This window comes from Wyeomyia smithii, chromosome 1 (genome assembly GCF_029784165.1).
Source record: "Wyeomyia smithii strain HCP4-BCI-WySm-NY-G18 chromosome 1, ASM2978416v1, whole genome shotgun sequence".
Lineage (NCBI taxonomy): Eukaryota > Metazoa > Arthropoda > Insecta > Diptera > Culicidae > Wyeomyia > Wyeomyia smithii.
The window spans coordinates 200957494-200976764 of NC_073694.1; the positions used below are offsets into that span (position 1 = coordinate 200957494).

Here is a 19271-nt window from a genome sequence, read left to right on the forward strand (position 1 = left end):
AGTTTGTTCAATATGTTCGCGGATTTTTTGTTGCGTTGCTTTTTCGTATTTGAAACCATTCTTATTTTTACTGTACTTTTTCTTGTTTGATAGTTTGATAGTTACATTATATAATGTATAAATAAAAATATTCTATGCAATTTGTAGAGAATACTACGAGCTCTAAACGAAATCTAAAAACTCAAATTCCTAGAATTCCAAAATCATAACTTATTCAAAACATGAGAGCATGATTGACCGCTTGCTGCGATTGCTGTTTTGTTATTGCCAGATCAGCTGTATGAACACAGGGAGCCAATTGAATGAGTTCGGGATCAACACTCAGCCTCAATGTGTAAAAACAACTGACTCGAATCATATCATAAAAAAATAACGTTTGCAGCATGGATCGTTTTGGTAAACGGTACGCTGCCACTGAACCTCCTTTACCGTGTCACGTCTCTTACAGCTAGGATTCGTAGGTGCCGTATTAAGTGCTATTTATATAGATTTCAACACGTTTTGTATATGAAAACAAGGAGAATTCCGAGATCGCCTTTGATTCAAATTCCGAACACTTCAACGTAATCGCTAAGAGATAGATAGGCAAACCGTCTGAACACTGACTGTCACTTTTTCCAACGCCTGCCCATTCACCGGGAGTGGCCCTACAGTAAAGAGCTAAACATCACTGGGTGAAGGACACTCCAAAGAACGAAATGGTATTTGATAATCATTCTTTTTATTACACTAGCTATAATAATTAATTTTTTATTGTACTTTACAATACGATGTTTGATACTGTTCGAAGTTTGAATCAAAACGGTATTTCAAACCGAAATCTACACAAATTTCCGGATGATACACTCGAGGGATAGGAAGTTCAAAATCATATTCGTGAATGTCCCCCGGATGCCAAAATATCAAAATAATGGCCGCAGTGGTCCAAATCGTACAAAACAAGACCCCCGGAAGACATCTCTCATCATCCTAATCATATAAATCCACTCAAGGAACATCGGTATTGAAAACAAAAAACACAAGATACTGCCAGCAATCTCTCTTAATAGACTTTAATCATCCGTATCAAAATTGTGGAGACAAACGGTAATTGTCGTTGGAGAGAAACTCGTACAGTTTTTTATTAAAAAGCATGAATCATTCTTCTCACCCTGAAACGAACTCGAACTGCCCATTTCAACGAAACGAAAACTATTAGGCGTGTGAATTTTCGTTCGCGTATTTACAGTCCTGAGTAACAACCGTTCATTATGCGACATTAAGTAGTCTGACCGTAGTGGCGCGACCTCAATTCTACGTAAACAAATTCACAGTTATTGTCTTCCTGCAAAATTTATATCTAAATCAAACGAAAAGTAAAAGAAGCTGACGCTTGAGTACAACACGTGAACGTAATAAAATAGCGCGGACATTTTGTTAGTTATCGCAAGAAAATATAGCTTTTGAATCAGATATTTCATGCATTTCAAGCTCAAAAAGTAGATGAAATGCTTTCAAGCACAAGTAACAGTAACAATACAAAATGCCTAAGCAATCATGGTCAGACCTACTTGAATCTGTCTATGAGAACCCTACTTTTGAAGGTTTAGCATCCGAAAGTAAATACATTCCACGCTGAAAACATGGACAAATCTGAGCATTAAACAAAAAAATCAAATAAAAAGGTATGCCTTGTAACTGGATTTATTTTATTTTTTGTACAGAAAACACTCATTTAAAACGGCACAATTCAAATTAATGTTTTACGGAGCCAATTTTATTGTAACTGGTTTTAGTTCACTATGCTCTCAAACAAAAATCGGAATAAATCAATTTGCAAATAACATTAAATGAAAAGAAGAAAAAAGGCAATTCCTAATTGAAAACTTATGAATCAGACAATTTTTCATATTACCAGTAACGTAGTAGGCCGTTCATAATTGCAATAGTTCAACTTACGCAAACCGTTGTGCGAATTGATACTTGAAATCAAAATAAGTATTAGCGTAAACCACGGAAATAAATATATGAAAATCAACAGCATCCGCCTTGGTCACCATTTTGCATTTGCTATACTATCCTTTTTTCGTGAGTTTGATTGTCTCACACAAAAGATAGAATACCCGCATGAGATGATAAACACAAACACACACGAGCAGCAGCAGGGTTTGAAGCGCCCTAATAACAAAATGGCGCACACAAGCTGTTCGTACTGCAGTGTGTCGGATGATTAAATCAAATGGTGAAGTTTTCAGACTTACCATACAGACTCATTGTTTACTTTTCCACTTTATCTACAAAATTTCATCTATAATTCTAAACAACGAGGACGCGAAATAAAAGACGTCTGTTCGCAAAACATGGCTTGCTTTGATCCAAGGTTGAATTTTCAATTTTAGGGTGCCGCGTGGCAATATCTCGCTCCACAAGTACAATTTAGAGAAACGATGTATAACAAACTTGTAGTCCCTAAGTAGTAATACAAGTTTGTTGAACAGAGCAATGCTCCAACTCTTCTGCCTGAAGCGTGAGAGCCCATATTCAGTGCAATATTTAGTCAATATTCGCGGTGAATATTATGATACTCACCGCAAATTTTGGCTGATTATCCCACTGAATATGGGCTCTGGGGCCATCCACATACCACGTGGACAGATTTTAAACAATTTCAAAAAGGCTGTCTACGTTATTTTCGGTATAAAGAGGGTCACTTCACGAAGAAGCGATAGGAGTAGCGAGCCGTTAACGTAGGCTCAACTCTCGTAGCTTTTGTAACATTGTGTAGTCAGCTGAGATAAATCAATGAGAGATACGTTTCGGTAGTTGCATAATGACTTCATAAACAGATGTTCAAATATTTGAATCTGTCTTGATTGAGTCATAGGTCCGGTATCCTCGCGTGCGCTTTATTTTTGCGGTGTTACATCATCAACCGGGATGAGTTCGGATCGCGTTATGATTTCCGTAGAAGATATAATGAACTCGTACGCGCGATATTTTAATTATGAACCCGGTACTAGAAATCAGCGCATCGTTTACCAAAACGAAACCTGCTGCAAACCTTACCCTTCTCTCCAACATCCCAGTGATTTCTCGTGGAAGTGCAGAGGTGTTCTCGGCTTCCAATAAAGCGAGTATCACGTCAACATATTCCTATACACACTCCTTCTTTGACCTGCATTCGGATGCGGCCGGCGCTGGTATTGCCTAATATAAAGATTAAGGTCACCAGTTTTTACACATTGAGGATGAATGTTAATCCCAAGCATCATCCATTGGTTCTTTGTGTAATTACAGCTGATCTGGCAATAACGGAGTAGCAACCGCGGGCGGTCAATCATGCTCATGCTCATGCTCATGCTCAATTTCAAAAAGGCTGTCTACGTGGTATGTGGATGGCCCCTCTGACACTTCAGAAAAAAATTTATCGTGATAACAACCGTGATCGTCGACATGAGTTTAAATGGATTCCTCCACAGGTAGGATAGACTTGCATAAACTACAGGTTCAGGCCAGACGAGGTTATTTCGATTTTCCCGAAAAGCGTCTAGTTTCTCTAAAGACAATCTGAAATTCAATGATTACAAAAAAACTGCCTTTTCTGGAATTGAAGCATCGTTAGTGTCTGATAAATCTTCAACTGAATCAATTTTTGCTGGAGATGTCATCAACATCGATAGGGTATAACCAACATTTCCTGAATCCGTTGACCAGCGTTGTGTCCTAATTTTCCATGCTAATAGCACGATAGATAATCTATCGTTTTCTCCAATAATAAAGCCAAATCGGCCCTGGATATCAATGCACCATCATTTTTGAACCTTTACTGGTTGACTGCTTCTTGCCAAACGTTCATCAGAGGAACGAAGAATTATACATCAGGAGGTTGCATCACGTGGGTGGCGTTCGGAAAAAGCGATACTGATATTATTCCCTTATTCTTGCAGAACTCAACCGTTTTAAAAAAAAAGAATGGGAGGAGTGTCCGTTCACAAACAGAATTAAAGGGAATTGAACCTCCTTGTCGCTGTTGGAGTTGTTCTTCGATTCCTTTGCTGTCATCTGATGACATCTTCAACGTCGTATATTTATTGTTGTTGGGACAGTTTTGGACCTCTTTTTAGCGGTGTCGTTATTTCATTAGACGGAGCTTTGAGGCTGCAATATATTTTGGGCAATTAATATTTAGATTAAACTTTAGATGAATGGTGACTTAACTTCCTAAATACTGTCACTAACAATTTTTGTTTCAAACTTTATTTTAATTCTTAGCGTGTTTCTTCTTCCTGGTATGAAGACTAAGTGAGATACAATGGTGCCAATTATGAAGAAATGATGATGAAAAATGAGGAGGGTATTGGAGGTTGTGAATCTTGCATGTAATGGATCGACTTCAAGTGAGCAGGGGAGTAGTTAAGGATTGTTTAAGTGAGCAGGGTGTTCAAGATTCGCACGGGTGGTGCCCCTGACATTTTCCGGCCTATAACGCTGGTCGTTGATCTCGTGTGTGTCAGCGTTATTCAAATTTTTATGCAGTGAGCTGGTTTCCGGAATGCTTATATCGCGATCTTCGTAACCGGACGTCGTAGCACCCCATTCTGAGCCTTACGCATCCGTCGCGTCCTGTCAATGTAGATAAAACTTTGCCTTGTAGCCACCCATTACGCGTGGACTTTGGCTTGTGCATAGCGTTTTCGTTAATCTACAACCGATAACGGCTGCCTGCCACTTCGACCGAGGCACAGAAAGGGGTTTCAAAGGTGCAACCGTTGCTTTCACGGATATTTACCCTGAAGGTACCCGACGCAGGCAAATGCTGTCTCACTGACGTCGACGAAAATGTGAAACTAGAGATCTCCAATCTCATCTGATGTCACATTCGGGAAATAGGCGCGAGAGATGCTTACTTGCTTGAGATCACCGAATAAGCCCGTCCACCGATGCCAGGGGTCGTTCCAGCCAACCTTTGTGAGCCAGATGTTTTGTATTATACATGACCATGGATTAAAAGTGAGATAGTAGGACAAGTTAATCGTACTGGCTCATCTGGTACTGGCGATTGCGGCCAAGTTCATTAGATTGGTATAAACGAAGATATCAGGTTCTGATGCCCATAGCATCCCCAAAACTCTTTCAGTTCGCCGGTCTTGTCTACGCCAACTGTCTTCGCGGTATATATCTGATCCTCCGAATTAGACAACTAATTCCGCATGGTGAAACCGCCTTTCCTGTGCTCTAACTTGACCTCTTCTGACACTCGTCACACTTCCTCCTCGCTATCGAAGCTGTCCAGATGGTCATCGACATAATGCCGTCGCTGGATCATCTCAACTGCCCTCGGATATCGACCGACAAACTCTTGAGCGTTCAGATTTTTCATATACTGCACTTCATGATAAAAATCCGCGGTACCTGACTATGACCCAAGTCAGGCACCGTGGATTTTCGCATAAGAAAACGCTGGAAGTGACAATCCTCTGGTCGTAACCTGATGGAGCATTTCTTGTAGGTCGCCACCCAGAGCTACTCTGCGTTCTCAAAACCCTCAGAGCACTGTTGATCGTGGTACGATGAGGTCTGGTCCTTTTAGCAGCATACTATTCAGCGGAATCCCTTCGACCTTAGCTGCAGCGTCCCACACGAAGCGATTCTTATTTTTTGCCGGTTTAGAACCACGTTTAATGGCAAATACCAGACCAAACGTGGGTCCGCTGTTACAATTTACACTATCAACCAGACAATATACAACTGGAAAATGATAAAGACTCACCTTTTCAATCGAATTCAAAAAGATTCACAGAGTAAAACACTTATATCCCTCTGGAAAAAATTTTTTAGCTGAAGACCGTTTCCTCAGCAAATTCTCTAACGATTCTACGGAATGATAACTCAAACCGAGACACGAATGATTTTACATGCGTTCTTTTTTAACATTTTTATTTCATGGCCTACTGGCGCTTAGTTCACTTTAACAGAAGGGCAACAGTTTAACGTACCTACATGTACCTACATGAAACTATCAAATGGATCTCCATTCTTATAATGCATAGACTGGAGAAAACCAATAAAATGTACGGTGTATCTTAATTTTTTGAATCGCTCTGGAATTTTTCAATCATTTACTTCTTTCTTTCTAATCTAACTTCCTGAATTGATGACATTGTTTCAGGATAATGAAAATCACTAGCAATTCTTGAGATATTCTGCGTTTTTTTACAACTCAAAATATTTTGGGAATCCTGAAAAAGCCTGAATTATTTTGAAGAATCTTGAAAATTTTAAATATCTCCGGAATTTCAAAAACAAATTTCTTTTTATGAAACTACGAAAGTCAAATGGTCTTTTCACTCTTCAATTCTCTTTAGAGACTCTGAAACAATCTCAAAAAATTACCAAAACCTTTCATGGAAACTACATAATCATGAAGAATACAAACGCTTGATTATAGCAATTGTGCCAACAGATGCCAAACGTTCCTTAATATTTCTAAAATTCTATAAAACCTTAAAAACGAAATCTTTACAAAAGTATAATCTTAGAAACACGAAGAAAAAGAATTTTAAAAATCCTGAAATGCTTAAGTATAATAAAACATGTTCAAAATTAAGACAGTATTTAAGATAGAATGGGATGAAGATTCTGATGATATTCAAAGATGATTGAAGTTTGGAATAATAACTTGAACTTTTTAAAGATTCTACAAAGTACGAGATTGTTCGAAAAATTCTTTAAAAATAAAAATTCGATATCTTTAGAAGTTCTATGAAAAATCTCACAAATCACAATCTAAATATCAACGAATTATGTCAAAACAAAAATAATTCAATCGAAGAGAAGTATCTTTAAAATGTGAAGAAATTTCAGACATGTTTCAGGACATCAGGAATGCCATTGAAGTTATCCCAATCCTTCTGAAATTTCCGAAATAGAGAACTAAGCATTTCAAAAAAAAAAACTTATATAACTCTAACATAAGAAAAAAATCTTCATGATATTTTATACCATTTAAATTCCAAATGAACTTCACAGTTAGTAAAGTTAGAAAATACAAAAATAAAACTCTCATTTTGTGTTTAGATTTCATGCTTTGAATTCTCTGTCTCAGACAATTCGAACGCTGGATTTGAGATATGTGACTTAATAAAAAATTTTCGCTACACCTCCCGAAACCTAGATTCATATTCAAATGAATCGAAAACACTTTTCTCACAAAAAAAATTCTTTCTACGCGGATTTCGGAATTTACGCGGTTTTCTTCACGCGCTACGTTTCCTCTGCTTAAAATAAACTGTAGTGTTTTTTTTTTTACTTTATTTTTTCAATTTAGACGGATTCTTTATCACGCTTTTTGTATAGTTCTTCAAAGTTTTCCGTATGAGTTACAGGTTTAGTCAGACCTACCCAAATGTTACGTATTTATAGATGTTTCCTTACGACATTTCGGATTTAGATATGTCAAATTTAAAATTAAATAAGAAAAAGAAATCCTACTGTATGTAATCAAGTCTAAAACTGTACATCTACAATCCAATCATATATAATGAATCCGATCTTTATTTGTGCACTCTTTTGACGATGAGATTCGAGGTAGCTAATGATTCAGTGTTTGAGATATGTATCACCGCTGAAAATGATTGATGCATATAGTTTTGATACTGATGAAGCTGCACACCAACAGTACGAAAGTATACACGAGGCTTGCCCATTTTACCAGAGAGATCTACAAGAATACGACAAAACGTTGGCCCACATCCAAGTTAATAACGAAAGCTCATTACGCAACAAAATAGGTAATAACGTAAGGAATCGTTATATGGAAAAAATGAAACTTGATAGCAGAAAGCCAGAACCAAGTTTTTTTTATTCTATTTGGAGCCCCAAACAATCCTAAATTTATCGGAAGTCGATAGGCTTAGTCTCCGCTTGGCGCATTGCATTTGAAATTTATATGGTGATTTGTATGGAAAAACCAACGTTTTTGCATTTTCCATTCTAAAGAGCTCTAAATGGCTCAAACAAAAGATTTCATGACTTCAAATAGTAGGTTTTTTGACACCTAACAACTTGGCCGAAGAAATAAAAAAAGCTAGGGTGTCTCAAAAAATACTAAAGCTGTTCAAAGTTGAGTATGTCGAAATATATGTTGCAAATCATTTTTTCTGCCAACACTGCCAGTGCACCGGCGTTAGTCAGATTTCTATCAGAAGTAGCCTCTGAAACACGTCGTAGATTCTACCTACGCCTAAAATATTGACCTGAATTTGTTTGTTTGATTCAGCTGAGTGTATAAACTCGTTACGACAGGTTATTTCTGATGGGAATCCTATCGACGCCGGTACATTAATAATGTTGGCAAAAAACAAGATTTTCTACATTTATATCGACATACTCAACTTTGAACAGCTATAGCGCTTCTTAGGGACATTCTTATTCTTCAGTGCCTTCTGCAAAATATAAAATAAAATCAATCGACTTCCGGAAAGTTTAGGGTTGTATGGGGCCCCAAAAGGAACCAAAAAAACTTGGTTCTGGAAAATCGATCACTCTTCCCCACCCTAATAGTGACCCCCTATAGTGCTCAAATTAATTTCTAAACGAACTTCGATAAAATCATTATAAACAATTAAAAACACTTTTTAAGTATTTATCAAAGCTTTTCGGAACTTCGACGGAAGCCCGCCAAATGGCGGCATTGGGCACTAGAGGGTTAAAGTATAAGACCTTAGACCTTGAAATCGTTTGAAGATTCCAGCGAATTGACGGCAAATCAAAAACAAAGTTGCTCCAACACTGAAGTGTCAGAAGGATCACAAAATTATACAAACCCAAAACTGTAAGTTCGTTGGTGATGTTGAGGTGATTGATTACTTCAACCAAAAGATTTCAACTGTGTATAGCCACGCATGGAATCAATTTGGGTTACCCTTTTGATGTCTGCGTTAGGGAAATAAACCATTCGTTATCGGACAGTCCAAAATCATAAGACATAGAAGCCAAAAGTTTTGCTTTTCTCAAAAAAATATAACAATCAAATATCAGCTAATACAACTTCTGTTTCATTCCAACATTTCAAATTAAGTTTGGAAATTGCGCAGAAAAGTTTAATAGATAAGATTTAAGCTCAAATAGCTTAACATATTCTACTATTATTAGTACAAACCTAAATAATTTTTGAAAACTCTATCTTTGTCATTTCCAAAACGACCAGAACTTTCAAAATTTGTTGAGAAATAACTGAGTTAAAAGAGGTTTGAAAAATGGTCTTTTAAGTTGACTTTTGAAATGTTCTGAATTTCTGCGTCAAATAACCAAAAACTATATTTTTCTCTGAAGCACAGAAAGGGTAAAAATGTCACTCTTTATTTCGTGTTTCATTCAAATAGTTTCAATCTAAAAATAACCCATGATTTGTGTACCACAGCAGCAGGTCCACCTTACATTGAAGGTATCGCAAAGGCATTGAAATGTGAGATTTGTTATGCAGATTTACTTTGGAATACATTTTCAGTTTCGCGACCTGCGTCCGAAACGCGAAAAAAAATCACGCAACCAAATTAGGCAACAAATCTAACCAGTCGGGGAGAGACGTGAGGAAATTAGTGAAGCCCAACAACATCTCTTTTTGTTATACAATTGCGTAATCTAAGGATGTTAACATATAACCAAATGAATCGTAAAGAATCATTAAGCACTGTTGTTCCTCTTTGATATCAGAAAAAGTACACGATTAGGTTGTAAAAATCTACCAATTAAATCTCGTAAAACTGTTTAAGCACTTTTGTCCCTAAATGCTAGCCTAGCTACTTGAGGCACTTCCTGTAAGTGGTTTCCTGTTCGTCTCGTGTTGTTGAGGTGCAATTTTACTGGTCTACTAAGAAGATGGCTACTGGGTTTCGAGCTTTTTGTGGTTCTCATCGGCAATTCGCATTAGCGATGCTGCCGTTGCTACTCCGGTTTGTTCCACCAGCCTTCGCAGATAGCCACTGGCTCCGTGCAGCAGTTTGTGGGGATGACCGAATTCTACAACCCGTCCGGCATCCATAACCAGCACCCGGTCGCTGTCCATAACCGTGTGCAGCCGGTGGGCGATGGTTAATACTGTGCAGTCGGCAAATTTGGTACGAATCGTAGTTTGAATCAGTTTATCCGTCCTGTAATAACAATGTTTTAGAATGTTAGTCTTTCGAAAACACTAGAAAATTGAGAGCATCACTTACTCCGGATCAACGTTGGCTGTAGCCTCATCAAGGACGAGAATTTTATTCCGTCTGAGAATTGCTCTCGCCAGACAGACCAGCTGACGCTGGCCCATACTGAAGTTGCTGCCACCATCAGACATTTTGCACTCCAAACCACCGGCCAAACCTGAGACGGCCTCCTTCAATTCCACCTGGTCCAACGCACTCCACAGTTCTTCGTCAGTTTTTTCCTCGAACGGATCCAAGTTACTTCGTAACGTTCCATAAAACAGTATTGGATCCTGTGGAATAATTGATATTTTGCTTCGCAAATCCTTCAGTCCGAGGGTCTTCGTATCGATACCATCGATTTCGATCGTTCCTTCGTAATGCGCTAGCCGGAACAGGGCCTGAATAAGCGACGACTTGCCAGCGCCAGTTCTTCCAACAATCCCAATCTTCTCGTTCGACTGAATGGTGAAGCTCAAATCTTTTAGCACCTTCTCTCCGTCATCAGAGTAGCTTAGATCAACGTTGACAAACTTAATGACTCCCTCTTCGGGCCAATTTCTCTGTGGCCTGTACTTTGGTGCGGTCTCCAACGGAGGTTCCGGTTTTAAATTCGTATACTCACTGACTCTCTCGACTGAAACCATTTGATTTTCCAGTTCCGCCGATTGTCTCATACCCCACTGGCACATCCCGATCAAACTGATAGTTTGCGTTATGGCCAAACCAACGCTGCCTCCTAACGCATCCTGTCCCCATAGCAGGAAGCTCAGTGTAACAACGGCCACATAGATGACGCACACAAAATCTAACCAAAGCGCAAAAGCTCTGGTGGTAGTGATGAAAATGTACCAAGACGAAGTGTTAACGTCTAGCTGTTCGTTGAACTCCTTGGTTAAGATGTCTTGCGCCTGGAACGCACGTATAGTGGACAGGCCTTGCAGCGTGGCGTTTGTGTGCGTGAATATTGGCGAGCGATTCACCGACTCGATACGTTTAATGACACGCGAGCTGTCCAGATAAATCTTCCGTATCACATACATCACTGCGGCAATGATGACTGTTGGCAGCAGGAACCAGTAATTGACGATGGAAACCAGTGATACTACGGCCAAAATTTCGAATGAAAACTATTTAAAAAAATACAAATTTTAGTGCGGGTTTACATGCTGAAGGGGAGGTACTTACAATTAAGCACTCGAATAACGACATCGGCAGGCTGGTATCGATTGCACCAATATCCTTGGAGAAACGGTTTAACACACGCCCGGAAGGGTTGGTATTGAAGAAGTACATCGTGGCCCGAGTGAGCCCCCGGAACATCCTATCGTGGAGTTTCATCGAGATTCGCAAACATGCATGGTAGAATGAGAAGGTTCGTTGCACTATCAGGTACACGAAGGCACCTATCAGGATGCCGTATGTCAGAAGGTATTGCTGCCGTTCCTCGGCGTGAATATCCACAGGATTTACGAACTGAAATTTTTGTCGTTTGATTTTATGATCAATTAGAACTTGTTTTATAATTACCTGTGTTACGTTATCTGTTTGTGCTGCTAGTGAAGTATTGTGGTCCTGTGAAGCTTCCTCGGTTTGGTTCACCTTAAGTACGATGGTTTTGGCCCCAAGTGATTCCTCCCAATTCACCCACTGAGCCACGAAGTAGTCAACGCTGCTCATTGCGACCTGCGCCAGAATAACCAGTAGCGCGATGAACACTATCCACAGCGTGCTGTCAATCGCTGTAGCATAAGTTTTATAAACGGAAAAGTTCACTTTCCCCTCCCCTTGAGATTCCTTTTCCTCTTCCTGTTTCTCCATTTCTAGATCCACCTTCGCACTGTGAGCGGTCAATTTCTGGAAGTCCTGGTCGACCTTATTCTCCCCGGATGATTCCTCTGAGGTCAGCGACGTGAACGAATCGAGTCGTGTTCTCTTAATCTCCCGATAGGGCGCTTCTACCTCCACCGATCCGGCATCCATCAGCAGAACATGCTGCACGTCCTTTAAATACTGCAATTGATGCGTCACCAGAACGCACACCTTATCTGCTAGAAAGTCTCGAATACACATATCGAAGATGTGTTTACCAACATGAGTATCGACCGCGGACAGCGGATCATCCAATAAATAGATATCGCTCCTCTTATACACGGCACGGGCTAGATTGACTCTCGCCTTCTGTCCGCCACTAAGGCTAATGCCTCGTTCCCCAACAATGGTTTGATCTCCGTGCGGGAACAGCTCAAAATCGCGCTCAAGCGCACACACCCTGACCACTTCCAAGTACCTCCGTTCATCGTACTCCTCAACAAATATTATATTATTTCGAATGCTTCCCTCGAAAAGCCACGGCTCCTGGGCAGCGTAACTGATCGTTCCATTGACTTGCACCAAACCCTCATCAACTTCCAACTCGCCCAAGATCACCTGCAGAAGAGTAGTTTTTCCGGAACCGACGGCACCAATCACAACACACAAGCGTCCCTCTTCGACCGTCGCTGTTACCGAGGACAATCCAACGGTAGATTCCTCCTCGCCCATAGTCCACCTGGCCGTAACGTTTTCCAGCACAATTCCTTTCTTCTCACTAACAACATTAACGACGCGTCTTGCTAATAGCAAACGCTCCACTTCTTCCTCCGGAGTCTTTCCGTTGCTTTTGATCCTCTTTTCTTCATCCTCAATCAGCGCTTTTCCTTTCACCTTAACCGCCGCCGAATCGGGTGCCATAACCGGTGCTTTCGGTTTTCCTTCCGCCGTCAGCAGGTAGTCCTGGATTCGTTTCACCGAAATGTACCCCTCGGCACAGAAAGTTATCGCCAAGGGCCAGAAATGCACCATCGATTCATTCAGAATGTTGTAGAAGGTGGACACAATGAACACTTTACGTGCCGTAATAAAGTTTCCAGCGTAGATGTAGGACAGTAAGCTGAGAAAAATCGAAACCCGTGAAATTACGAAGAATGAGGTTAGTGTGGCCCGCACGTAGGCTCCACCCCTGATCGCGTTGATTTCCTTGCGCCGAATCTGGCTCACCATCTTGGCGAAGGAACTCTCCCAGGTATACATCTTGATCACCTGAATGCCCTGGATGATTTCGTTCATGAACCGTACCCGCAAGTCGGTCCGTTTGGCTGCCTTCATCCGATAGGTGGCCGTTTTCTTGCCGATCCATGCTGTAAAAAGTGAAGCAGTCATTAAACTGAAGATTTTTTTATTGGGACTGAACTTACCCTGGAGCGGAATAAAGCTAAGTAGGAAAGCCATTCCAAGCAGACCGGAAAAGCCGATCTCGAGGTAGATAAAGTAACCTAATAGAAGACATTCCGATGGACCCTTCCAGAGGTCGTGTAGGAAAGCGATCGCGATGTCGAACTTGCTCACATCGTTAGACAGCAGGTTGATGATTTTTCCATTCAAGCCATCCGTGTTGGAGGCGGATTTGTTCAGTTTCATGCACTGAAAAACGTAAAACGCGCTTCAGTTAGCAACAGAGTACTAATTAGCGTCCGTTATCTAGACAGGACTGCCACGCGACAGATAAGTATCTCACCTTGTTGTAAATCAGACAGGAACTACCAACGCGAAGTTTCAGGCCAACTTCGAAGATAAACAGTATGAACGGATGGAATGTAAGTACCGGGACCAATGAACAGCCGATGACACCGGCTGCATAGTAGTAAGCCTCGCGTTCGCTGATCTCCGTTTGACCGGGAGAAAAGTAGGAAACCAATCCACCAAGCAAAATCGGTTGTGCCACGCGGTTGGCCGTCTCAAAGGCTGAAAATAATAAACCCCACAGCAGGGTAGCCTTGCCGTACGCACGGTAAAACACCCGCATTAAGCTGGGCTGCGATCGCTGCAATTCTTCCACCCATAGTCGCTCGAATTTGTCCGAAAGTTTTTGGCTTTTGTGCTCTGGCAGCGTTGCATACAGCATATCTTCGGTGATTTCGTTACGCTGGCCAGCGCGAAAAATGTCCTTCAACCACCAGAAGGTACGCCGCGACAGGAAGGATGCATTCCGGACCGGATTTTCGGCTTTGTTCTTGCTGAATTCTCTGTCGCGGTTCATCTTGTGTACAGACTATGACGGGCTATTGACCTGCGAGAATAGAAGGGAAATCACAGTGTGAGCGAGCGGTTGCTATGGCAAGTGGGGGGATTACATTGTTCCACTCGACAAGACGAGTGGTGATTCTCGGCTGGGTGTGCGCTATTGTTACATAGTTTGCAAATTGTTTTCCGCTTTATTCCGAAACTGTATAAATAGCAACCTTCACCACGAATGACAGATGAAGAGAACAACCGCAAAGCGAGGAGCGCGGAACTACGCGAACCACATCGAAGCAAGCATTTATTTTTCACCCATTGCCAACAGCAGATCGAACCGGTTTATTGTACGCCCGCTTCACCCACTTTATGTAGCGAAATTGAGGGTCATCACTGCACTCGCGTTCGCCCATGATTTCGCAACATTATGACGATCGATCAATCATCATAGTTCATCATAGTTGGGTCCCGTTGTAGCCGGAGTGAAACAGAGAAATAACACACACAATTTATACACACAAAACTTCCAACTTTCGGCTTCTTTGCTCTATCCTGCAAAAACCGAGCGTCACCAGCTGACATGGCCCTCTCTGGACGGTATCTAACAGTTTACTTGCTTTCTTGGTATAGCACTTACACAATTGAACGGAAAGAAAACAGCTGTCTGCAGCCCCTCAACCCATCAGCATATGGGTCGGGTGGCACCGTACTGTACAGACGGGACAAATAAAACTCTACTGGAACTCTAAGGTCTTCCCTCGCCGAGCGATGACTTCACAATGACTGTGACTCGCTCGCCCCGTACTCTGCACCGAGACGAGAGCGACGCCCGGACGATCAACAAAAAGGCGTCATTCTCTCATTCCCGTTTTCCTCCTGACGATCTCTCTCTCTTTCTCTGTCTCTCTGCTTTTGATGCTGGCATTAAAATTACGGCGTCGCATACATGGCAAATGTGGTAGAGTTTTGTTGAGCGCGCGCGCCCGAAACGGAGAGCGATATTTTCCTTTGTTCGATCTCACAAAAAAGAGCACTTTTTATGCTGCCTGTTATGTTTTTGCAATTTTTTACCGGGTTCCGAGCTGGTTTGGGCCGGCTTTTTCGTGTTGAACTGACCGAAACCGACGAAAACCTTCTCTCCGCCTCGGTATGGCGTCACGCTGGTAGGAAGGAATTCGAAAATGCATCGCAGTTGATATTGATTCACTTTGGTAATTGAATTTCAGCGTCTTGCAGGTTGCTCCGAACAACAACGCCGAAATGATCACAGATAATGTAGGGAAGAAATGAGCAAAAAAAAAACACGCACCTTTTTATTATCTTATCTTGCCGTCACGACGGTACAAAACTGAAGAATCGCCGGCGTTGATGGAACGGCTTCCCATCCGGCCGAAGCAAGCTGTTACTGAAAAGGATGCCACCTTTGGATCACTTTATAAGTACATATCTTCATCACATCTCGAGCAACAGTTGAGTGACTGATAAAGCGTCCGCCTCATGTTTCTATTGGTGGAGTTCCTCACGATAGCGAAAATTTACTGTGAGCGCCACACACTTTTATTGCTCTCACATTTATATACGATCTCATAAATCATCGCTGGGCTTCGGCTGGCCGTAGTGAATGAACTCCGTCTATACGTATTTCACCATTACACGAAATCGTCGTTAAGCTGTGTAAATTTTGAATTGTGAAAGATATATGCGGAATTGACTGCTAATTCTTACCTAGGGTGGTCGTTTAACCAACAGACGAACAATTTAATAATTACGTCTAAAAAAATAGGACACGCCCACCATGAACTTACTCGAAACGTGGACGAATTTACTGCGCACAAATTCGCTCCACGCGTGCGAGTCGACCGCGTGCGAGTGCTGTGCTTCACTATGGCCGATCGGTCGTCCGTTCCGGATTCGATAGAGAGCAATCGTAGTAACGGGTACGGTTGACAAGATACCAATAAAAATTTTTTTTTCGTCTTTTGGAGAAACCGGTTCGAACCAACATGTCATGTGGCCATGTGGTGTTGATTGGACGTATTTCTAAAACAACATCCATCACGTCATTTTCGGAGAAACATGTCTAGACGGAGGTTGAAAATGTGAATCTCAAACGTGACGTGCTCGACAGGTAATCCTATTCAAACTTATCAGTAATCAATTCAAATCCAAAAATAAAACTCGTCAAATAAAAAAAGTGAACAGAAAAAAAGATACACCCGACCATTGTTGTCTGCCAGAAATATGGCTGAACACAATTGAAAGAATACCTCTGCGGAACAACATGATGCTGTGGTGGATACCACCCTTACATCATTATGCGCATTCTTTCGTTCAGTCGGACAGCAGATGGTATACGTGCTTTTGCTAACTAAGCATAAACTAGGTGGGGCGAACTGCCGCTGCAGCTTGTGATAGGTGGATCACCACCTCTTCTGGCGAATGTTGAATGGATAAGACTCTTCCAATGAAACTGTGTAACCATTTTCAGTCGACTTCTTGTAACGCTACTTCTTTTTCTCTAACACAGGTAGGGAGCAAGCTTGCCTTCTTCCAACATTTCCATCAACTATTAAAGAATCCCATTTAGGTAAAACGGGACAAAATCCAAGGCTTCCTTTTGCATATTACCGCATTTAGGAAATGCTCCAAGAAATATTGTGAATTATTCGACTTAGCAGCGATTATTTATCACCAAACTGCTAAGTCAGCTGCAAAGCACCGAATTTAACCAATTTGCACTTTTGGATTTTAAAACGCATGTAACTTGCGATTTTTCACGCCACTACTTTTTTTCTACCCGCTGTTGTTTACATTTTAACGCCGGTGACCACTAGGATATTTTTCTCGAATATCGGCACGTACGAGTCACGTAACCACTCCTACTATGTATACTTTTTCTTTACGCAATAAATATTGTGATCGTAATCAATTCTCGGGAAAAACCGCTCCTCGAAAAGTCACGAAAACACGGTTTCTGATTTTTTCTATTTTCAACTAAATTACGTGCATCAAACTGTGCACCCGTGTTGTCAAAACTGTCGGTAGTAGGCTGTGCGAGCCTTGAAAGAGAACAGTTTTAAATTGATCAGGTATATGAACTTCCTGTGATGTGATGTGCTTCTAGTGGTTTTATCATATTATCAAGCCTTTTATCACCTGAGCTCTTAGGTGATATGAAGAACATAACAAATGTTTGCTTCGATGATTCTTTTGAATCATACGGCATTGCGCAAAGTTTGAAAATCTTGTAACTATGTCCTGTCAACGATGATACTTGGATTCCGTCCCATTCCACCTTAAACTGCCTGTGAAGAGCAAATTATGTTCCCGTGGGAAAACTGCTGATACCCCTGAGGGGGTAGCATAGTTTTGACCTACCCGTTTGAAAATTATAAATTCATTTTCGCCATTTTGTATTTTCAAAATGTAGTCTAGGGTCGATTTCCGTCCCATATTGAAAAGTATTTGACCATTTGAGGTGGATTTCCAGATACTGGGAGTTAATTTCCGGTGTCTTCTCGAAAATACCCATCTAGCAGGTTGTTCTCTATAACCCGGGAGCCGCCAAATGGCCTCTGGAGTCGTTTTCTGGCCTTCGGTTGTTTTATGTTTATCTCACACAAAAACATGGTTAACATTATTGTTTTTCTTGGCCCAAGTTGAACGTTTCAAACCGTTCTACAGTTTGTTCTTTGACACCAACTCTCTAACTAAACTACAACTAAAACTAACAGAGAGTTGGTGTCAATAATCTAATGTGGACTTCTATTAGCCTCTATAATACTCTCAACCAGGATCCAATCACCCTGTATCACTAAAAATTATAGAGAAATCTGTTCTAAAGGGACTCATTTCACTTTTATGAACTCCATAAGACACGAAGTTTTTAAATTAATACTCTGCAGAAACTCCTTTTTGGAAATATAACTTAATTGGCATATCCCCATGGGCGCAACTAAGGTAAATTTCTAGGAGGGGCTAGTTTTCATGCATGTAATTTAAAAAAAACGGAAAAAGGAGTTTCAATATGCTTATTTAATAACGCTTTAAATAGTGTCTTAACAGCAGAAAAAATCACTTCGGGATAGAATCTCCGAAGATGTACTGAAAATCTTGAACACAGCGTCAACGCCAACCTCTTTCAGCAACACTGATTTGATATTTAGGAGAACCAGGTTTGGTAAATGGCTGGGCAGTGCTTTTTAACAGCACACCCGTACCAGCTAGAATAAAATAGACCCCAGTGTGGTTAAAGGCATAATGCCCTATTTCTACCTCCACGTGTTACCGACTGTAATACGAGCAACCAGGGAAAAACCGGTGAACCGGTGGGAACTTGGTCGTATGCTGACAAGAAAGGGGTAGTTGTTCTCCTTAGAGAGCAGCTTGTTTGAACCCCACAGGTTAGGGGCGGCTCAATCAGCGACTGATCCGGACCGAACGGCTGAACTATGAAATGCGGTGTCTCGCCAGCTACACCTATGGCGTCAGCCCCGTCGCGAGACTAGGCATCACAGCCCTAGTAAGGCAGCATACTAAAATAAACATACTACGAAGAATCAAGAATTCAAAACGAACCGGAACAATAGGCAATGACCCAGCCGACGAAATAAGGACGACGATTAGAAGCTCGGTAGATGTAACAGTAGATCGCTCAACGCCCCGGATGTCGACTGGCACACGCTGGATCAGCTATAATCCCGCCACTTCGACATCGTTGCGCTCCAGGAGCTTTGCCTGAAAGGAGAAAAGGTACAGTGGATTTGTGACCGCAAGGCACAGTACCACCAAAGCGGTGGCACAACCAATGAGCTTGGTAGCGGTTTTATAGTGCTGTGCAGAATGCAGAGTCGTGTGATGAAGTGGCAGGCAATCAGCGACAGGTTGTGTTTGTTGAGAATAAAAGGCTGGTTCTACAACTACACTATTCCCAATGTGCACTGCCCTCACGAAGGAAGACCTGATGCAGAAAAAGAAACGTTCTACGCACAGCTGGAGAAACTTTACGATAGCTGCTCGCGTAGAGACATCAAGATCGTCATTGTGGAC

At 41.4% G+C, this 19271-nt stretch overlaps 2 protein-coding genes across 13 annotated transcripts in view; one reads left to right on the forward strand and one right to left on the reverse strand.

Moving 5' to 3' along the window:
• Positions 1-19271, forward strand: part of LOC129725225 (uncharacterized) — a 189962-nt gene that overhangs the window by 147371 nt on the left and 23320 nt on the right. The gene's annotated exons all lie outside the window — the stretch shown is intronic.
• On the reverse strand, positions 9707-15651 carry LOC129725163 (ATP-binding cassette sub-family C member 4-like). 3 transcript variants are annotated; one of them, XM_055680662.1, is made up of 7 exons: positions 15532-15651; positions 13723-14274; positions 13403-13628; positions 11697-13345; positions 11355-11642; positions 10197-11296; positions 9707-10130 (listed from the first exon to the last, which is right to left on the reverse strand). In XM_055680662.1, exons 2-7 carry the CDS (start codon positions 14242-14244, stop codon positions 9863-9865), a joined length of 4053 nt encoding a protein of 1350 aa, XP_055536637.1. In that variant the 5' UTR covers positions 14245-14274; positions 15532-15651; the 3' UTR covers positions 9707-9862. The 3 variants fall into 3 exon arrangements, with proteins under 3 accessions (XP_055536637.1, XP_055536647.1, XP_055536654.1); XM_055680672.1 differs by lacking the exon at positions 15532-15651 and adding an exon at positions 14860-14995; XM_055680679.1 differs by lacking the exon at positions 15532-15651 and adding an exon at positions 14339-14642.